General features: G+C 43.0%; 1 protein-coding gene across 3 annotated transcripts in view; it reads left to right on the top strand.

Annotated features, from left to right (window-relative positions):
* Positions 1–23050, top strand: part of LOC144784709 (ATP-dependent translocase ABCB1-like) — a 916046-nt gene that overhangs the window by 366629 nt on the left and 526367 nt on the right. For all 3 annotated transcript variants that reach the window (XM_078663661.1, XM_078663660.1, XM_078663662.1), the window contains one exon: positions 17841–18044. In XM_078663661.1, the coding sequence (XP_078519787.1) occupies positions 17841–18044 (204 nt within the window). The remainder of the gene's footprint in view (positions 1–17840; positions 18045–23050) is intronic.

The raw sequence follows: 23050 nt of genomic DNA, 5'->3' as shown, positions 1-23050 counted from the left end.
GTGGCGTCGAGTGTCATGATTGCAAGGGGTAGAGAGAAGGTTGAGGCGATGTCGGCGGCTCCCACTAAATCGTACGTTAAGTCGGCCAGTTGTCGGCCTCCAATGAACCCCTTTTGATCTTTGTGGATAATTGATCCAATCTCGCTACCCAGTCGTGCAGCCAAAACTGACGCGAAGATCTTATAGTCGTTATTGAGTAGCGAGATGGGACGATATGAACCACACTCGACTGGGTCTTTCCCTGCTTTTGGTATTAAGGCTATGTTTGCTTCTCCCCAAGAACTGGGTGGTGTCTCCCCTCTGATTAGTATACTATTAAATAGGGAAGTTAAGACAGGGGTGAGGGTGGAGTTAAGTAACCGATATAATTCCCCTGGGAGACCGTCCGGCCCTGCGGCCTTACCCTGTTTTAAGTGTTTGATGACGTTCTCCACTTCTGTTTCTGTTATTTCCCTGTCAAGGTTTTCCCTTTGGAGCCTATTTAATTTTGGTAGTGTTACTTTGTCCAACCATTGGGAGCTTTCCTCAGGTTTAGACTCAGTCGCATCCGTGTAGATGTTTTGGAAGAAATCACTGAAGGCTTCGCCAATGGCAAGGTCAGTTGTCCTATTGATCGTTTCCCCTGTCACTCTCACTTCTTTTATGAGGTTTCTAGTCTGGTCCGTTTTTATTTTCCAGGCTAGGAGTTTCCCGGCAGATTCACCATACTCAAAGTGCGAAAGCTTACTTGCCTGCCATTGTTTATTCAGTCTTTCCTGAAGTAGGTTGTCTAATTTTTCTTTTAGGTCTTTTTTCTTCTCTTTGTTAACTGAAAGGGCTTGGGCTGCCAAGTCCAGTTGAGTCAGTACTTGCTCTATTTTTGAGATCTCATTTCTGTATTTCTTTTTCCTATAAGAGGCCCTGTTAGTAATGCAACCCCTTATATAGGCTTTCCAGGCCTCCCATACAGTTACCAAGGAGGCAGAGCCCAAGTTCCACGCCAGAAAAGAGGCAGTTTCGCATATAAAATAGTCCCTTTCCTCTTCCTCTAAAAGTATAGTCCGATCAAAGGACCATGATGTATGGGCCGGTCTCTGCTCCAGTTTTAGTGTGAAGAGGATGGCTGAGTGATCTGACAGGTGCAAAGGTAAGCATATCATATTTTTGACCTGATCTTTTTTGAGGGAAGCTAAAGAGGGCATAATCAATTCTCGATTTGTGCCTGTACTTATAGTTGTGAAAGGAAACCCCCATAGTTTTCCCAGCTCTTTGTCTCCATAGGTCATTTAGCCCCAAATTTGACATGCAGCTTCTGAGCGTATCTCTCATTTTGCTATGTACTACTGCCCTAGAACTGGGAGATTTGTCCAGCTTTGGGTCTAGTACTAGATTAAAATCTCCCATCCATATTATAGGGTCTGAACAAGTTATCAAGTGATTCTGTATTGCATTTAGGTATGAAGGATCATCTTGATTGGGGCTGTAGTAATTAACAATGGTGAGAGGCCTCGAGTGCAGTTGAACATTGATTATCAACCATCTACCACTTGCGTCTGTTTTCCAGTCCGTGATATTAGCCTTTGCTCCTTTCTTAAAAATAATGGCAGTCCCTCGAATGCTAGCATTGTGGTCGGTACTTATAAATTTATCTATCCATTTTAATTTTTTGAAGATGTCCGTGATCTCTTGTTTGTTTAAATGTGTCTCCTGGATCGCCATGATCTGCGCGGGTGAACCTTTAAGATATTGAAAGATTTTTTGTCTTCTGGCTCTTACTCGCAGACCATTGACGTTCCAGGATAAGATTCCAATCTCCGTCATCTAAATGTTTCCCACCACTGTCCGGCTACCCCCTTTTTTTTTTTTTTTTGCATGTTTTTTGTTTGGGCGGAGCTTTCTTTATTTTGCGCCTTCGATTCCAGGTTTTTTAGTAATTTGACTTTTGGCGTATGAGAACTTTTTACTTTTTGTGATTTCACCCCCCCCACCCCTGGAAACCCCCCCCCACTTACTCTGGCTGGGTGTCTTGCCAGATTGTCGTCCTCCGACATGCTCCAGTCCGTTGCCCTAATTATGGCTTTATCGGTCGATACGCTGTTTTTTTTTGTGCATTTAAATTTTACTTATTTTTGTATTAGCTATGGTGAGTGTCTTATTCTGCTAGTTCCCATTAGATTGCTGAGGAAGAATTATCTTTATATGGGTTTATTTTTTTTTTTTCTTTTCCCTTTTTCCCCTTTTTTCCTTTTTTTTTTTTTTGCCGGAAGTTAGTCTGACAAAAGAGTAGAAGGAGGTATAATATTCCTAATATTGGCTTTCCCTTATTAATAGTTTACTTTGTGACTTTCTGTTTATATATTTATTTATTTTTTGTCCCCCCTTTTTTTTCCCCTTTTCTTGTGCCATTTTATGTATAATTCTGTTTAGTTTATTTAGATTTAGTTTTTTTTTTTATTTTCCCCCGAAATTTTATTTGCTCCCACCCCTTTTTTTTAAAAAAATTATTAGCTTCCCATTTTTTCCTTTGGCTCTATTGCTGTCCCTTAACATCTCGTTATTTGATAGCTGCTGGTAGGTGTGCTGGGATCTTTGCGGACTGGCTGATAGAAGCTATTAGCTCATCAGCTTCAAGAGGTGCCTTGATATTGTACATCTTATTGTTGTACATTATCTTCAGGAAGGCGGGGAATCTCATCTGTGCAGTAGCTCCCAGTTCCTTAAACTTCTCTATTCTCTGACCTAGTTCCCACTGCCTATCAAGTGTGATCTTGGATAGGTCTGATCTAACTTCAAAATGGAAGTCTACGGTTTTCAGGGTCTTGTTTTTGAGTGCTAGATTCAGAATTTTTTCTTTTAGTGTATAGGTCAGGAAATTTACCAAGATCTTTCTCGGTTTGGTTCTATTTAGGTTGAGGCGAAAGGGGTCGCGGTGCACCCTCTGTATATCTGATATCAGCTCTGTCACGGACTCTTCTAGATTGAGAGAGTGTTTAAGTGTGGTTGCCACGAAGTTCTTAATATCTCCTCATTCTTTTCCTTCCGGAATTTTTAGGAGCCTCAAGTTGTTCCTCCTTGAGAAATTTTCAAGAGACTCTACCCTCTCTTTGACCGCGTCTCCCTCTCTTCGCAGAGTCTGGATCTTAGTTTCGGCGAAGTTCAGTTTAGCTTGGAGTTCACCTACCGTATCTTCCCGTCAACTTTGCTCTCCAGATTCTCACACATCGTGCGGATCTCTGATTGATTTATCCTCGATTCTTCAAAGGTTTTTTTTTGATTCCTCAAATCCATTCCTGATCTCGTTTCTCACGCTAAGGAGTAGGTGTTGAATGGTGTCTCCTTCGTCTTTTCCTTCCACCCCTCCTGCACATATATTATGGTCTTCCACTATTTTTACTGTCTCGACTGTCTTGTTTGGAGTGAGAGTTTGATGGCAACCAGGAGGTTTCGTGTTTGACATGTTTGTAGCCTGATTTGCTGTGTCACCGATAGTTACTTCTCCTGTCAGCTCCCCTAGGTCCCCCTGTTCCCCCGAGCTCATGGCCTCAACTATCGCCCCTTGTTTGCTAAGTGTAGGTGCAGGTCTGAGGCAAAGTGCGTCGATGGGGGTAAGTGCTTTTTGCACTTTGTACAGTTCTGGAGGTTCTTGAGAGATATTAAGGACCTGAGGCAGGGCTTTAAAATAGGATTTTAGTGAGGGTGTAATCCGGGGAGCCTTAGTGCTTTTGGAGGAAACCTTATTACGACTCTCCTTATGGGGTAGTTCCTTCGGGCTGATGTACAGCTGCTGTTTTCTCCTGCCCCTTCCTGACGTTTTTGGGGTATGGAGTTGTGTTGGTCCTGGGGCAACTTCTGTTTCTAATCCAGTGGTACTTTGTTCTTTTGGACTTCTAACAGGTGTTGACAGTTGTTCAATGTCTCTGAGGTCAGTCGGGGCTCCTAAGTCATTGAGTTTTTTGCACCCCTTCCCTTTTCCCTTTGTCTTCCGTTTCCCCAGGGTTCCAGCGGTGACCCCCTTGTTCTCTCCCGGGTTCTCTCCCTGTAACAGGTTTTTGCTGTTAGTTTTACTGTTAATCTGTGCTTGGGTAGCACACAGGTTACCCTTAAAACAAAACAGATTTGATTGGTGCACTGATTGAAACCCCCCTTCAGAAATCAAGCCCTGTGATGCAGGAGAGCTGGACTTCAAAACATGTTTTACCTCTCTGTGTGGTGAGCCCCCCCCCCAGCTGATCCCCCATACCGCCCTGTGTAGTGACCGCGGGCTGGGTTGCTCTCCTGGCAAAAACACCCCTGCTTCTCCGCAGCTCCACGGCTGCGTCTCTCCAACGGTAGGGCGCGGTGGGAAGGACCCGCCCCAAACACATCGGCCGCCTCGGCTGCAGCGGCTCCGAAGCACCGCTCCGACGACCACACACACCGCCGCCCACCTCCTGGTCTGATCCACGACTAAAACCGCCACAGACACCGCCGCAGACACTCGCAAGCTGCCAGCGTCCGTCCAAGGCAGGTAAGCGTCACCGATTCACTCAGTTAATCTCCGCGGGCATGTCGGCTGGAGACTCCGTCCGGGACGAGCGCGCCGCGTTCAGCTAGCGGCCGCCATGTTTTCCCTACACAGAGAACCTCTTTGCTTGTTGTTTCAGACACCACCTTCACCATTTTATGCCAGTCCAAATCAGGAACAGCAGGGGATTTGGCTGTATTATCTCTTGAGGCAAGAGTATGAAGATATCTATCTCTATGACTTGTGGGAGAGACATGGAGTCTCTTATGCGAATGCTTGCCTATAGCTGAATCAGGAGCACAGTGCTCCATACGGATCCTGGAACTCTACTTTATAAAGGCTCTGGGACCTTTAAAAAAGATGATTATAAAACTGCATGCATCAAACTCCTCTGAATTATTTTAACCCAAAAAAAGCATTTTCCAGGACAAAAAACGGCCTACTCTTATGTGGTAAATAAATAAATAATACCCTATTTTTGACTAGGCATATATCATAACAGATAGCTCAATAAATAAGAGTCAAGATTCGAGGTAGTAGGAGTTTTTGCAGGTTTATTACAGCATAAGGACAGGAACAGGACGACCTGCATAGGAACAGAATGACAGGGCCCTGCAGGGGAAAAGAGGCCCAGCAGCTGCTGGGGCTGGGTCTGGGATGAGCGCGCTAACTTTTAATAACAATACATGAACTTATATACATAACGCAAACACATAGCATTACATTGCAGTAGGCGTAGCAGTGGGTGGAGCAGAAGGCGTGACGCGTAGCAGTCGCGAAAGATAACAGTAAAAGTAGGTGTAACTGGGCGTATACATAGACATGTGGTGCAAACGTAACAGAATATGTCATGAATGGGCGGAAACATAGGAGGGGGCTACCTAAGGAGCCGGGACCTCTAACCTGGTGGTGCGCGCAAACTGGCAATGACGTATCACTAGGAGAAGCTGGGGGCTATGAACTCTGTGCTAGGAGCAGAGACTAAAGTCTGGAGGGTCGGAGCGACATGCACCTAAAACCCTATCTAGTATCTGATGTTTAGGGAACATGTTGATATAAACTAGAAGTCATGAGGGGAAAGGCTAACTTGATTCTAAGACTGGACCATGCATTATTCTACATGTAGTGCGTGATGAAGAATATTAAATGACCAGTAAATGCAGTATTTCTCTAACGTGGAGCCGCATAGGCTAGACAATGACGGAAACTATTGATGCAGTTCAGTAACTTAGGAATGCAGAGAAGGAGGACTGAACTGATAACTGGAACTATAACATAGTCTTGGCAGACTCAGAGGCAGAGCCAAGCTGCACCGGGCACTGAGAGGCAGGAAGTAAGTGAAAGGTCGAGGATACAGGTGGGGGCTGGATCGCTCCTTAGCGAGGCTTCTCAGGAGACAGGAGCTGAATCTGATGTCCGGGCCCTGTTGAGGCCTAGAGACGGGGACTTTATAATGGAATAACGTGCACACTGGGAAACGTGGCAACATTACTTTACATGGGCCTGATATTCGTAGTATTCACGAGGACTGGAAACTGGCATACTAGAGGTGGACACAACTGTAATTGCGTCATTAATCAGACATGGGGAATGCATATGCATATTTAATCATGCACACATAACATATGATGGATGAGGCGTAGGGACACAGAACATGGCAAAATTTACTTTTCCACATTCCCTCCTTGTCACTACGTTTCCATCAGGAAACATCAATATTCATGATACCATCTATCATTTCATACAGTATCATTTGCTCGTCTCGAATTATCCTGGAACGGGATTTAGAACGGGGCTTGGGACTAGGAATACAAGAGGTAGCACAAATGCCGCAAATCGCAGGGCCACATTGTATACAGAGGCAGCAGCTAAATATGATCGCTACTGCAATACCTAAAAAGGACAGGATTTTCCATCCCCATGCGGAAATTATATTCCAGAACCAACCGGACCATGTCCAGGTGCCTGGATCTTGGTGTAACAGATGGGCAATTTTATGGAGTCTGGTTATAGCTGAATAAACAGACGGCGCGTTATTTGGAATGAAAATGCAGCAACTAGATCCGATGAGTCTACAGGCCCCGCCCCTATCGGCCAGTATGACGTCAAGGACGAGACGATTCTGTAAAACGACAATTCTCATAAAGGATTGCTCTTCAGTTAAGTTACCTAGAGCGGAGGCAGTCTCATCTACTACTGCTTCGAGGGTTCTTGTTAATCTACGAATTAGCTTACTATTTACAACTGTACCTAAATAAGGGAACACACCTTTATCAATATCAATGAACTGTTCTGCGGCAGTTTCAGTATAATCGACAATCGGGAGATTTCTCTTGTGTCTAGTATGTACTAGGAAGGAATTCCTATGGTAGTCAGGTGGGGCTAGGAAAACAGGTGGCAGTAGGAAGGCAATGTAACAGGTTCCCTCCCAATCGAGGGGCAGACGAGCATATGCGGTTTGACCACAAACAAAATATGAATGACGTGAAGCTTTGAAAATAGATTTCCCACTGTCACTATACTGGATAACAGTAGTACATTCACTATGTCCTACATGTACAGAACCCTTATTTCGGACACATAATTCGCCTTTGACTGGTAGTACTGAAATAGCAGGTGAGTCTGGAGTAGTATCAGACTGAACATTCAGGACCATGAAATTCGACGAATAATTACCTAAATTATATACTTCATTTTCTAGATCTAAACCTGTTCTGTGGGGGAAACCTTGCTTGTCTGGGAAACATGTACTGTTAAGAAAAGACATATCTGTTGAGGATGTCGTTAACGTGGACCATGCTCCACACGAACCATTATGTGAGAATGGATAAGGAAAAAGTGGCAGAACTCCCTTCGGTGTCTGGAAAGGGGGGAGTCGACCACACACCCAACAATTAGTGGCATTGCTGGTCTGGTGTGAGTAATGTAACATGCGGATAAATGAATTGTTACGCATAGCGAGGCGGTATGAATATTCGTGAGGAGGCAGATCACTAAATGTGTGCTCTACTGTAGCATTAGCAGACTTATTTACATAAGGAACTGGAAAATACAGGAAAAATGCATAGCTGGTGCAGGAAATCATTATGCTGATGAATAATATGAAACTCAGAAAAACGGTACATTGAATTGAGTTTTGACTGACTCTCTCACTATGGGGGTCTATTTTATACATGTCAGAAACAGTCTAACCGTTTCACCTAGGGGAGGACTTATACAATCAAACTGACTGACTTATTTTACTAGACCGGAGCTTTAACTTATACTCCTGCTGCGGAGTTTTCTCTACCAAGGGAGGGGTTGTACCAATGTCATTTGCGGGACAGTCCTTGAGAGCAATATTTTGGCAGTCCTTAAAATCCTGGGAAATGTTTTTAGAAACGGGTTTCAGTCCTTTAAAAAGTTTAACGTGAGAAAGGTGTAGCCATCCTTTTCGGCCTTCCAACTTCACGGCTGTACGGGTGGTGAGGAGGACCTGACGGGGCTCCTTCCATCGAGGCTCCAGCGGACTTGATCTGTCAAAATTTCGGACCATCACCAGGGAACCTGGAACGATTTCATGTGGTGCCACCTCGGTATTGTCTGGAAATGCGGCGGCAACCTGTGAACGACATGAGTTGAGGGCAGACATCAAGGAAGCTAGGTAATCTGTCAGCATATTACATGAAACATCGGTAATACTTCGGGGTCTAGGAGTACCCCACATGTTAGGGGGGCGGCCGAATACGACCTCATACGGGGACAGACCTGATCTGGAATGTGCGACCATGCGCATATAAAACAAAGCGACTGGCAGAGCTACTAGCCAGTCCACACCTTTTTCTTTACAGACTTTTGCAATACGGATTTTCAGAGTCTGATTATGTCTCTCGACTAGACCGGCTGCTTCAGGATGGCGTACACAATGAAACTTCCACTGGTACCCTAACAACAGGGAAACGTGCTTCATTAACTCAGATGAGAATGGCTGACCGTTATCAGAATATACGACTCTAGGGAGTCCGTATCGAGGGAAGAATTCACGAACCAACTGCTTGGCAGTGGTCGCGGCTGTGTAATCTGGGACTGGATATGCTTCTGTCCATCTGGACAAAGCGCATACAACTACAAGGACATACTTGAAACCTCGACATCGCTCCATCTGAATATAATCCATCTGGAGAACTTCAAAAGGGTGGTCAGGGGGCTGGAAACCACCTTGTTCCACCGGGACACTTTTACCTGGATTAAACTGACAACATATCATACAGGTACGGACTTTCTGCTTGGCTGCAGCTCGTAAATGCTTGTTGAACCAAATGTTCTGGATACTGTCTAACATGGCTTTTTCTCCTAAATGTGCTGGACTATGTGCGGTATTGATAATGACTTGAACCATAGAGTCGGGGAGGAACCATGTGGCTCTACCCTTCGTTAACCATCCTTGATCTGTCTGGACCCCTCCTTGTTCAGACCATTTCTTGATTTCTTCGGGAGTAGCATGTAACTGGATATCTATGACATCTTGTGTAGGGTCCTTAACTGTCATACATGTAGTCGGATCTGGAGTATGTGTCATGTTAACTGGAATGTCTAGAGTCTGTGCTGTAAGCTTGGCTGCGCGGTCTGCTAGATCATTACCTTGAGAAATAATGTCAGTAACTTTCGTATGTGCTTTGCACTTCATGATAGCAATGGATGTCGGTAAATGTATGGCATCTAACAGAGCTTGAATGAGGAGACCATGCTGAATCTTGGTTCCATGAGAAGTCATGAAACCTCTTTCCTGCCAGAGCACTCCGAAGTCGTGTACAACTCCGAATGCGTAACGTGAATCTGTGTAAACATTAACTTTCAGGTTCTTGGCGTGTATACAGGCTTGTGTCAGAGCAACTAGCTCTGCTGCTTGAGCAGACAGGGTATCAATACGGTGTGTTTCAATAACTTCGGTGTCAGTAGTCACTGCATACGCGGCGACTAGTTCTCCTGTACTAGTTCTCATACATGAACCATCCACATAAAGTGTCAGGTCGGGATCTGGTAACGGAATGTCTGTCAGGTCTTGTCTTGGCTTTGTCGTAATGTTAACTACTTCCACACAGTCATGTGTGGCAGGATTGGAACTAACGGATGGTAACAGTGTAGCAGGATTCAGGACGTTGCAGCGTCTAATTTCTATGTGTGGCTGGAACAGTGTCAATTCATAACCTGTTAAACGTGCAATTGTCAAGTGCTGAGTTTGTGTTCGGTTTAGAAGAACTTCCACGGAGTGTGGAACTTGTACTGTCAAGGTATGTCCTAAAACTATGGAATCACTTTGTCTGATAGCTAGTGCTGTGGCTGCAACTGACTTGAGGCACGCAGGCAACGCCTGGGCGACTGGATCTAATGTGCTAGAAAAATAAGCACAGGGCTTGTATTGTCCTGCTTGATCTTGTGTGAGAACAGATAATGCTGTACCTTCACGTTCAGTAACGAAAAGTGTAAAAGGCTTACTGTAGTTCGGTGTAGCTAGAACTGGAGCTTGACATAGGGCTTTCTTTAACTCGTTGAAACTGAGTGTATGTTCAGATGTCCAAGGGAGAACAGTCGATACGGCTGCCTCCTGTGTCGTTAACTGTATCAGTGGCTTGGCTAGAAATGCATACTGGGGAATCCATTGTCGGCAATAAGAAGTAAGGCCGATAAAGGCACGTACCTCCTTCTGGGTTCTGGGCTGGGGAAGACTCGCTATTAACTGGATACGGTCTGGTGTCAACTGCCTACCCCTCTTGGACAGCAAGTGTCCTAAGTATACCACTTGCTGGACACAGAATTGAAGCTTCGAAGGGGACACCTTGTGCCCCATCTCGGCTAGAAAATACAAGACTGTAAGGGATGCTCGCTCGCAAGCACGTTCAGAACGGGCTGTGATCAGTAGATCATCGACATACTGGAGCAGGGCAGTGTCAGTTGGCATGTGAATATTGTCTAGTTGTCTCTTGAGTGCTTGACTGTAAATACTAGGGCTTTCTGTGAAACCTTGAGGAGCGCGTGTGAACATATAGCTCCTTCCATTTAAACAAAATCCGAAAAGAAACTGACTGTCTGGATGAATAGGAACACTAAAAAATGCGTTCTTGAGGTCTATGACAGTGAAGAACATGGCTTCGGAATCAATGGCTGTCAATAGGGAAGAGATGTCTGGGACGACTGGGTACTGCGGAATAATACATTTATTAAGCTCTCGTAAATCAATCACTAATCGATATACTGGGGGTGCATTCGGATCAGTACGTTTCATGACTGGAATAATCGGAGAATTACATACATTGGAGTCAGTTTCTACAACCACTCCTTGAGCGATGAGCTCGTCAATAATTTTGGATAAGGCTGCTACAGCCTCGGGTGGCAATCTGTACTGTCTGATTCGTGGTAACACTACACCTGGTTTGAGAGTCACACGATGGGGTGTGATTTGCATATAACCTACATCAGTTGGACCTTGCGCCCATAAATGCTGCGGAACATTAGACAATCTTGAATCAAAATCTCGTAATACATAGTGACCCTTAAAGTCACGTAGGAACAATCGTATTCCCTCTGGGGAACAGCATATAACTGCACCTAATTCCTTCAGTGTCTTAATGCCTAATAGATTTTCTGGACATGACTTAGTAAGTAACAGATCAGTAGTACGGGACAATGGACCTACTTCTAGAGTAACTGGCTTAGATATCTCGTTTACAATAGGTTTTCCTGAAAATCCAAGGGAAACATTTCTTGAGCCTGAGAGCGGAGCCCCTGGAACTTCGGCATGACTGATTGTGGTCCTACTTGCCCCTGTATCGATCAGAAACTTTCTGTCTTTCCCTAATACTTGACTGTGAACATAGGGACCTTCTTGATCTACAGGTATCTCGATGAGAGGCAAGCCTACCTCCCTCTCTAGGCTGTTTCATGAATATGGCTGGTACTCTGGATACTCAGACTGTGCATACTGGTACATCTGCTGTGTGACATGCTGTGTTGCAGCAATAGGCTGCGGTACTGTAACTGTCTGTGGTGCATTCTGTGACTGAGGAGTCTGTGAAACTTGTTCTTGTCTAGGCGGACGTGGTCTTTCTTTAGTCTTACCAGTAGCTATATTGTGTTTCAGAACTGCACACTCGTTTATAAAATGACCTGGCTGTTTACAATAATTGCAGTTCCCTTTAACGGGAGCTGCAGGATGACTGGCTTGATTCGGACCCCTCTTCTGACTGTCTTGGGGAACAGATTGTGCAACTAGCACTTTCATTTTCGTGTCTTTCATACGTTTTCTTTCGTGTTCTTGCTCTTCCCTGATCCTATTCTGGTGGTACTGGAGCATCTGGAGCATCTGGGACGGAGTATTAGCTTGCCAGGTGCTTTCGACTTTCAAAACTCGATTTTTAATTTGTGGACTTGAATTCTCGACTAATTTAGTAACAAAAAGGTGAGGGTATGACTCACTACTTGTCTTGAGACCACTGTTGATACTGAAACATTTTTCAAATCTAGAATAAAAATCACTAATATCTTCATCTTGTTTCTGTTTACAGGCTGAGATTGCATCCCAGTCTTCTTTTCTAGTTGTCAATAATCTTGGTAAAACTTGAATCAATAATTCTGGTAATTCTTTACATTTATCTCCAAGACCGGTACCTGGTACTCGTGCCTTGTCTTCAGCTTCTAGAGCTGCCCAATCGATCTTTTTCTCTCCCACCTCCCATTCTTTTTCCTTTAACTTTTCATACACCCCTGCGGGTAGCAGGACCTTTAACATTTTAATGATATCTGGGTAAGTATATTCTCCCATACGGAGCATGTCTTTTAATTCTCTATGGAACCCTGCTGGATCTTTGTCATGACAGGGAATTAATTTCTTCATTTCAAGAAGTTCCATCTTTGTTATTGGAGTGTATACAAACACTCGTTGCATTTCGCCACCCGTTCCTTTAACTGGGTGGACTTCTCGTAACGGATTCTGTCTGTCTATGTAGAATGATTTACTTTCTGGGGGTGAGACATGAACAAAATGCGGGTTCAGAAACGTTCTATATTTGTGGCGCTGTTCTAGAATGACACTAATTAAATCGGTACCTAGACCTCTCCATCTGTACTGGAGTAACTCGTTCAGGATATCGTGTAACGGACCTGGATCAGAGTGTTGACCCTCATACAAAGTAATGAGGTGCTGAATCATATACATACCCACCAGTCGCTGCTCGGCTGGGGGCATTTTCAGAAACATTTGTGCCACTATTTCGTCTGGAAAAGTGGTAGAATCAGTAATCCATCTGACTGCTGATCGGACTATTTCTTGTTCATGCATAGTACCTAACTCACTATAACCGATTCGTGATTTCAGAATGTGATCGGTAGCTTGAAATACTTGTTCTAGGGAACCTTGTTCTGGTGCTGAATGATGGAAAATAGACTTGTGTTCTAGGCGTAAATGGCGATCTGGAAATCTAGATTTTCCTACATACGCTATTCTGGCGGTATTCTCGTCGTCTTCCTCTTCAGGATCAGAGGTACTTTCTTTCTCGCTTACTTGTGCTGCTTTACGCTGTTCGTGTATCCTTATTATTTCTCTACGGATTTTCTTGTACATACTTTCCATAGCACCAATGGTATTGTGCTTTCCTTCGGCTATATTATCACTCCACTTCGTTAGAGTTTTCATTTCGGCTGGATCTTTAGACGGGCTATCTTGTTCTCTTATTAGACAGTTAATTAAGAACTTTAATATCATACGCTGAATCTCGGCTTTCCTTTGAGACATGGCATCACTAATACTTTCTGGATCATCCCCTGTACGGATGAAACGATATATTCTGTCTAGATCTTCTTTCATATTCGGCAAGGTGACTAGATACTCGGTCACTCTCCTTACGCGTACGGAATATAAAACCATATTAAACTCGCCTGGAACTGGGTCATAGACACACTCGCCAAGGGCTTGCCTGATTTCTGTAACAGACTTATTACTTTTAGGAGTACGCTGTAATGCTTGAGCATGTAATTCGAGTGCTGATAAACGCTTGTGTTGCGGCGGGGTTTGAGGAAGACCTCCTCCTGTGGCCCCTAAACTGGAATCATCAACTGATGCTTTCCGACCTGGCAGGGTCGGTAATTGTAACGTGGGCTGGACTTGTATGGCGGACTGACCCGGGGGAGCTGTTAAGGGCACCCCGGTATCTGGAGGAGCAGGAATTACCTGATTTACAGGGACTGGCGGAGTGCGAACAGGATTTGCATATTCGGGGACTGTGTCGTCCAAATAGGACGAAATAAAAATATCAGCTGCGGTCGGTTTGTGACGTAGCTTGGTCGGAACTAATGGTGGCGGGAAAGTACTGGATGCCTCTGGGGTCGCTTTTGGCAAGCCTTCGGCAAGAAGAGGATACATACCCTTAATGAGGGCATGCCTCTGTCTGTCTGACTGTTCGGCTTTGACTCGTTCACCTATCTCGATCAATTCTCTTTCTTGAGCTCGTTCTTGGGATTCTCTACTTAGTTCTGACTTTCTGATTTCTTTTTCGGTTCTTTTATGAGCTTCTTTGCGCCATAACTCGATGGCATCTTTCTGTGACTGTCTGGCTTTCTTTTTCCATAATGCTTCTTCTACTCGCATGATGCACTCGGCATCCCATGTACCCGATACGGGCCATCTATACTTTTCTTCTAACTGTTTGGTATAATCTACCCATAAATCTAAATACAATATGGCGCTTATGCCATGTTTCTGATACATAAAATGACCTGGACTGTCCCTAGGCGGAACAGGAACTGCTTCTTCTAACAGACCCTTTCTAGTTTTTAACTGACGTAATCTCGAAAAGAGAGACATTGTAAACTTGAATCGGAACACAATACAGTAGACAAAGAACAATAACAATTGGGAGAACAATTCAGGCATACCACGACATTGGAAATACATTGAACAACATCATAAATAACAGTTCGAACAGAATATTACCTGGAAATACTGAGAACAGAAACAGAACAGAATTTCTCGAGAACGGAACAGACTAAAGTTACTGGATGCACTGCTGAAACAGTACGGAACATACCGGTCCCATAAAGGGACGCATCAAGACCCGTATCCACCTAGGTGAACACTTCGTTTGTGAGTCTGGGTACCACCAACCCACGGACCAGGAGTCAATTTAGACTGACCCTGTCTAGATACTACCCCAGTAATGGTACTCACCGGGCAGCAAGAACGGACAACCTCGGACTGGACTGGACTGCTACGACGACGGACTTCGGACTTCAGTTACGGGTGGGCCTCCGGATACCTCGGACCTTGGACTCTTGGCTTGGGCTCTGGTCGGGACTCGCCGCGTTCCTCCACCGTCTCGTTCGGATGCTGGACCGCCTCCTCCGTCTCCTCCGTGGGCCTGAGGGATACTTGAAGCAGAAATATCTGCCGGTGCACGGTATGGTTCCGTCACGGCTGCAGAGGGTCAGGGGGTCGGCGTGGCTTCACCGACGCGTGGGGAAAGGGCAAGTCCCTGTTCGGGCGCCATTATGTGGTAAATAAATAAATAATACCCTATTTTTGACTAGGCATATATCATAACAGATAGCTCAATAAATAAGAGTCAAGATTCGAGGTAGTAGGAGTTTTTGCAGGTTTATTACAGCATAAGGACAGGAACAGGACGACCTGCATAGGAACAGAATGACAGGGCCCTGCAGGGGAAAAGAGGCCCAGCAGCTGCTGGGGCTGGGTCTGGGATGAGCGCGCTAACTTTTAATAACAATACATGAACTTATATACATAACGCAAACACATAGCATTACATTGCAGTAGGCGTAGCAGTGGGTGGAGCAGAAGGCGTGACGCGTAGCAGTCGCGAAAGATAACAGTAAAAGTAGGTGTAACTGGGCGTATACATAGACATGTGGTGCAAACGTAACAGAATATGTCATGAATGGGCGGAAACATAGGAGGGGGCTACCTAAGGAGCCGGGACCTCTAACCTGGTGGTGCGCGCAAACTGGCAATGACGTATCACTAGGAGAAGCTGGGGGCTATGAACTCTGTGCTAGGAGCAGAGACTAAAGTCTGGAGGGTCGGAGCGACATGCACCTAAAACCCTATCTAGTATCTGATGTTTAGGGAACATGTTGATATAAACTAGAAGTCATGAGGGGAAAGGCTAACTTGATTCTAAGACTGGACCATGCATTATTCTACATGTAGTGCGTGATGAAGAATATTAAATGACCAGTAAATGCAGTATTTCTCTAACGTGGAGCCGCATAGGCTAGACAATGACGGAAACTATTGATGCAGTTCAGTAACTTAGGAATGCAGAGAAGGAGGACTGAACTGATAACTGGAACTATAACATAGTCTTGGCAGACTCAGAGGCAGAGCCAAGCTGCACCGGGCACTGAGAGGCAGGAAGTAAGTGAAAGGTCGAGGATACAGGTGGGGGCTGGATCGCTCCTTAGCGAGGCTTCTCAGGAGACAGGAGCTGAATCTGATGTCCGGGCCCTGTTGAGGCCTAGAGACGGGGACTTTATAATGGAATAACGTGCACACTGGGAAACGTGGCAACATTACTTTACATGGGCCTGATATTCGTAGTATTCACGAGGACTGGAAACTGGCATACTAGAGGTGGACACAACTGTAATTGCGTCATTAATCAGACATGGGGAATGCATATGCATATTTAATCATGCACACATAACATATGATGGATGAGGCGTAGGGACACAGAACATGGCAAAATTTACTTTTCCACACTAAGGACCTTCAAATGTCCCTTCACACAAAATGTATTCCTATTTCTTTTCTAACACACAAATTTACATCCTCATATGCTTCCTAAAACCTAGGGATATACCTCTAGTTCTGTAATGAAAGGACCCATAACAGTAATTCTCACACTGCCAAGCATGCCATAGAGCAAGTAAGTGACGCGCTTACAGAGCTATTTGCCTGGCGTGTAATGAACCAAGGTGGGCAAAAGCACTGCTTGTGGCCATTTCCAGAGTATGAATAAATAGATGCAGGTGAACAACCCCGTTTCTAGACACAATAGGAAAGAATAATGGGCCCAGGCACCACTAACTGCTGCGACCCTCAATAAAATAAGGAGAGTCAGGGACCGTGCCCAAAGACTTGCTACTGCAAGTAAATAAATAAAGAAGCAGCAGGAGTGTGGGTCAAAGCACCGCACAAGGCAGAGCATACAGAAAGTAGGCATGCACACTGCTAGATGAAAGAAAAAGCAGTTCAAAGTACTACAGTACAAGACAAAAGGCCAAGCCCGACAGCATAAATTAATTAATAAATGTATCTTATTATTTTAAGAAGTTGTAACTGAAAAAGAAAACAGGGGGCCCATCACCTCCGAGAAAGAAGTGCTCCTACAGCTTTCCTGAAAGCCCTGAAAGGAAAGCCTAAAATATGAAACAGGAAATAGGATGTGGGAAGAAGATTTTTATGGGATATTTCCAAGGACCCATGCAAAAATGTGAAAGCTTTCGAAGGGTTGAGCAGTGGTAGCAATGTTCCCACAACTCTCATTGAAGTAAGCAATAGGGTTAGTGGGATGATGATGAGGAGGTAATGCATGTGTGATAAGTGCTGGGTGCTTACTGGCAATTACTCCCAGATCTTTTGACCTGTGCTAATCGAAAATTGGCACTGGTGTAGTTTTATATCACCCAGGACCACTTATTTCTGTAAGTCTAGATGTACAGGCCATGTTATAGTGCTATTTCTGATGTTCCGATGCTCCCTCCTGGGCAGAGGGCTTGTTATAATTATAACTATACGTTGACTTCATATGTGCAAAGTAAAACTAACTATGCAAAGATACTTTTATTGACTATTTGTAGAAAAGCATTGTCACAATCACAGAAGCTATTGAGTTTCATTCCCATGTATAGATAGTTTTCGAATACCCTTGGAAAGATTGTTAGCTACCCTTCGTTTTGACATCCACAAAATTCAGGAAAATGATCACAAATGCAATGAAAAACTGCAAACTTAAAAAAAAATAAAACTGTCAAATATTTTTCTCAAACAATGTTTGCTGAATATACAATGCATCTTAGAAAATTAATTTAAGTAATGATTCAGGCATCACTCTTTTTTTCATGTTTACACCTTTGCTGTACTGGGTATTAACTCTATACTTGATTGATACTTTTTTGGGTATAATTGCAATTTGTCAGTGATTTTACTTCTAGAGGTAATTACGTTAGCTATGTGCTTAAAATTACACATTTGAAATGGAGTAGCAACACTAGCATCATTCTTCATAAAGCTGTTAATATTTGTTCATTTCTATTGTTGATTGAAGAAGAGCTAACAGATTTTACAGTTGGTTCTCATATTTTGTAGGTTACTCTAGATGGACATGACTTAAGAACACTTAATGTGAAATGGCTTAGAGAGAAGATTGGAGTTGTGAGCCAGGAACCCACCCTGTTTGCTACAACAATTGCAGAGAACATTCGTTATGGCAGAGAAGATGTAACCGACTCAGAAATTCAGCAGGCCGCCATAGAAGCCAATGCTTACGACTTCATATCAAAGCTCCCAGAAGTAAGATTTTACATTATTCAACATAAAAAATCCAATTCAAAAAAGGAATTTTGGAGAATGTAAAATATGGCTCCAGTAGTACTACTACAAAAATGCAATTTACAAACCTAGGGTCCAAGAGCTCCACCTCTGTTTGTACTATATTTTCTGTAACACAACATGGATATCTCTGCACATGTAAGTATATGCTTTAGTTGTAAATGTGGAAGGAAATAGGGAGATTGGAAGAAAAAGGGAGACTAATTATTACAAAATGAGTTGGGTTAAGTGAAATGTGTTCTAGCCCTGCAATAGAGTAGGTCAAGTACCACACATGGTCAACCACTGGTACTGTATACATTTGATAATTTTCAAGTAAGAAATTTGGGTCGTCTGTAGTTGGTTCTATTTAGGACCATGTTTCCATTGGAAAAGTGTTTTTTGTTTTGTCAATAATTTTGGTGCCTCTTGATGAACCTTCACGGACATAAAAAAAACAAAAAACTTTCTCTTTTTGGTTCAGCTGCTGTGTTGAACGTTTTGGGGTGATCCATCAAGCGGGATCCGAGTACACGACTACAGCTTGAACTGCTTAACTGAACTACATCAAATTTGGCAGAAAGGTAGATGTTTGGCCAGAAAGTGTGCCTTTTGTGATTTGGTGTAAATGTGTCCAGTAGTTAAAGAGATATTTAAGTTGGACTGACTGATACTACTGCAATTTCATTGGCTGCAAACATTTCAATTAGGACATTTTGGCAGCCGAGTCCCACACAAATTTAATAAATAAATAAAAGGGGGCAGGGTACGAATACCCTGACCCCCCATCCCGCCGAGGGTTGAAAGCATTTTTTTAACTAAATTTTTCTACAAATTTGCTGGTGAACTTGTGGATCTTGGCCAAAATAGAAAAAAAAACACATGCAGTCTCCTGCACGTCTATTTCAGGAAGCCTCCGGGTGAGCCAAACCCCAGGGGCTTGCAGGTTTAATATAGCAATAGCGTAGGAGGGGAGCTCATGGCCCCCCTCTTAGACTATTGAAAAGCCCTGGGAACCACAACCTCCGGGGGCAAACAATGCTAAGAATGCAGGGGCATGCCCGCCCCCCCCCCTGCAGCCCCAGGGACAACCACCTTCCCAGGGCAATGAATAATAGAAGTGTGAGGCCCCACATGGACCCCCTGGAACCCCATGGACTGCCACTTCCCCAGGGCAATTAACATAGAAATGTGGGGTGTATTTCTTAGTGAGTAGGTGCATGAATGGCTGTGTATGGGAGTTAGTAATTGCAATAGTATCTGTATGGGTGAGTTGCTGTGAATCAGTGAGTAGGTGTGTGAGTGTAGATAATGTCATGGGTGATATCATCAGTGATGTTGTTTAAAATTTCTTCAGTGATGTCATGAGGGATGTCACTGACCATGTTATCAGTGATGTAAAATGTGAGGTCATAAGCAGTGCATTGCAGGTACCTAAGTTATAGTTAGCTCAGCTAATTATAAGGGCTGAATTTCTCTAGTTTTGTAAGAGTAAAATATCAGCCTAGCTATAAAGTCCCCATAACTTTTGGTTTTTACATCAAATTTCTCAGGTTGTTTCAATTCTTTTTTGTAACTATAACATCCCTGTAACCTTTGTTTTTTTCAGTGAAAGAAAAACCAAATATTTATATATATATACATATATATATATATATATATATTGAACAATGTTCCTGTTCGCCAATGCACGGCGAGGTAAAACCAGGTGAAGACCTCAAAGACACCTCCAACACTCACAGCAATCAGGACACGAAAGGCAATATTCAAGGGATGAGCAGAGTGAAGATTTATTCACAGAGAAAATAAAGACTTAATGTCAATCCATGACGCGTTTCGCTCCACGAAGGAGCTTAGTCATGTGATGTGCCCCAGAGTGCATTGCAGTTTTATAGTAAACACAAAAGTAGGAAAAAAAATATTTTCTTAAACACACACCACAAGTGAGAAAATAAAAAACAGACTATCAGAAACCACCTCTTGTAAATAAACAACATAATTTTGATTAAGACTTGGACCATTAAGAAGTCAAAAATTGGCCAGTAGCTATACACTTAACCACCCGAAATATTTGATTTAGCAAAAAAGTTGAGACAAGTGCCAAAACAATCAAAATTAGTAAGAGAATTAGTGCCATTTTGACTAGCAGCAATTATAAAAAATATATGAATATATAAAGTGACGACAAGTGTCATATATTAGCTGCACATTTCATACTTGAATAACCATTCTTAAATAGTTCCTAATTCATTCTTCAAATTTTTAGTTGCTAAACATTCAAAAACTGGCGGTCAATAAAGTTTTCTCGGCCATAAAAAAACAGGCAAGTCCGTATAGATGACCTTCTAATAGCGGCGTAAGCGTTGTCTGAAAAAAGTGCATAGGTGCTATATACATAGAAAAATCTCATAGTTCTAACAAAAATAGAAATATATAAAAATTTAAATATGTGTCTGCAGCTTAAGAGGCTACTGGAAAGAGAACACACACCATTTCATAGTGGGTTGCAACATAAACATATCTATAACAAATTATTACTTGATTATTCCTCAGCTTATTATTGACAAAAAAGGAACATGAGGGAAAAATCTCAGACGATATACAGATTAATGTTGAACACACTAATCTAGAATTGAAAAACTGTCATATAATGCGAAAAATATATCACATATTGAAGCCAAAAATCACCCATATGTTGAATGATCTAAATAGTTCTTATTCATCATTTCTGTGTGGCTTACAGCTAAAATTAGAAGGATACAGTGAAGACTTATGCAATGTGTGATGTTTAGAGGAAGTTATGTAAATCCTCCGTTAGATTCAATCCTTTAGGAGCCCTGGTATCAAGAGATAAAATAAAGTGGCATTCTTTTTGTCTTAACAATCTTTCACGGTTCCCACCCAGTCCGGGATGCGGAACAGAACATAAAACAGTATACTCAAGGTCCTTCAGTTGGTTATTGTGGACAGCCTTGAAATGTCTCGCCACCGGGTAATTGGAATCGGAGTTCACAATGGCCCTTATGTGCTGGAAAATCCGTTTATGCACAGGGAGTTTAGTGCTCCCTATGTATTCAAGATTGCAGGTACACTTTAATTTATTGATAACAAACTCCGACCTGCATGTTAAAAATTCCTGAATAGGGATTTTGACCTCACTAAAAGCTGGTATATAGTGGGTGCTATTTTTCGCGAAAGTGCAGGCACGGCAAGATATGCATTTTCAGAATCCCATTTTGTTGAGCCAGGACTTTTTAGGTGAAACTCAGGCATAGGTCTATCTAGGGCATCTCGCATGGAAGGTGCCCTCCTGAATGTAATTGCTGGTAGACTAGGCATAATTGGTCCCAAGATGTTGTCAGTTAAAATAATGGGCCATTCCGCACAGATGATGCGGCGGATGGTCCTTTCGTGGGCACAAATAAGTGGTGATTAATCTTACTGAGCATTCAGTGGTGTTACAGGTGGTAACTTTAGGAGCAAGTAGAGCTTCCAGATCAAGTAATTTCACTTTGGTTAAAGCCTGATCCAGGATTCTCTTAGTGTAACCCCTATTACGGAATCGCTCTACTGATTCAGCTAAGCATGTATCAGTTGTTGCCCTGTCACTGCATATCCGAAAAATTCAGATAAACTCTCTATACGGAATACTGTTGATTGTGTGTATGGGATGGGCACTCCGGGAATGAAGAATTGAATTGCCCTCTGTGGATTTACGATAGAGTCTGGTCTTAAGATCATCGTTATCCACATAGAGCTGTACATCTAAGAACTCAGCTAACTTGTTGTTAATAGTAGCAGTAAATCTAAGATTGAGTTCATTAGTGTTAATATCATTTACAAATGCCAACGCGTCATCAGTAGAGCCTCTCCAGATTATGCAAACATCGTTGATGTATATATATATATATATATATATATATATATGCACATTATCGCCAGCACAACCCCCTACACTACACAGAAAAAGGGGGGTCCCAAAACGTATTTTCTCCATGTTATTTTCAATAGGACACTTTAGACACAGCTACAGCCCAAACTGCTGAACGGAATTACACCACATTGGCAAAAAGGTAGCCCTTGTTTCAGAAAGAACTCTTGTTGTTAAATGGTGTAAATCCATTCAGTAGTTCCTGAGAAATTTAAAAAAAAGAGGTCGGAAAATCAATTTCCCTTAGGAAACTTTATATACGGCTACAGCTCGAACAGCTGAACGGAATTACACCATATTTTGGTAAACAGGTAGTGCTTGGTCCAGAAAGCGTCCTTCTTTTAAATGGTGTAAATCGGTTCAGTAGTTTTTGTGATAATAAAGGAAAAAAAATGTTTATATATCTGGGCGGGACCTAACTACACAAGCACAAGCTTGGCTCTAATTGGCTGTCAACACTTCAATCCAGGAAGTGTTGGCAGCCATCTTGGTGGAATGCTTTTTAGGTCTCACCTAGCGATGCAGCGCATGCACTGCGCACTACACAAACACTACTGTACTACCCTAAACACTAAAACAATACCCCAGTATGACCCCCTACACTACCCAAACATCACTGCACTGACCTAAACCCTAAATCACTACCCCTGCACGATGATTCCTTACACTATCCAAACACCACTGCACTACCCTAAACACAAAAACACTACACAGACAAAACTGCACTACCCTAAACCCTAAAACACTACCCCCTACACTACACAAACACCACTGCACTACCCTAAACCCTAAAACACTACCCCCAGCACAAACCACCAAACACTACCGAAACACCACTGCACTACCTTAAACCGTAAATATATTTATTTCATTTATTTATTTTAAAAGTTTTATATAGCGCTGGCTAGACTCAGAGGTAGCGCTTTACATGAGCATCAGATCATAGTTACAGGTTAAATCGTTACAAAGGTTACACAGTTCTTAGAGCATGGCAACAAAGTTATTTGTACGGTTGAGAAAAATAATAAGCACAAATACGTAAGGTGAAAAGAAGGCA

Source organism: Lissotriton helveticus, chromosome 10 (assembly GCF_964261635.1).
Source record: "Lissotriton helveticus chromosome 10, aLisHel1.1, whole genome shotgun sequence".
Taxonomy (NCBI): Eukaryota; Metazoa; Chordata; class Amphibia; order Caudata; family Salamandridae; genus Lissotriton; species Lissotriton helveticus.
Note: the sequence above shows the minus strand (reverse complement) of the source record. Positions and strands in the feature narration are given on the sequence as shown.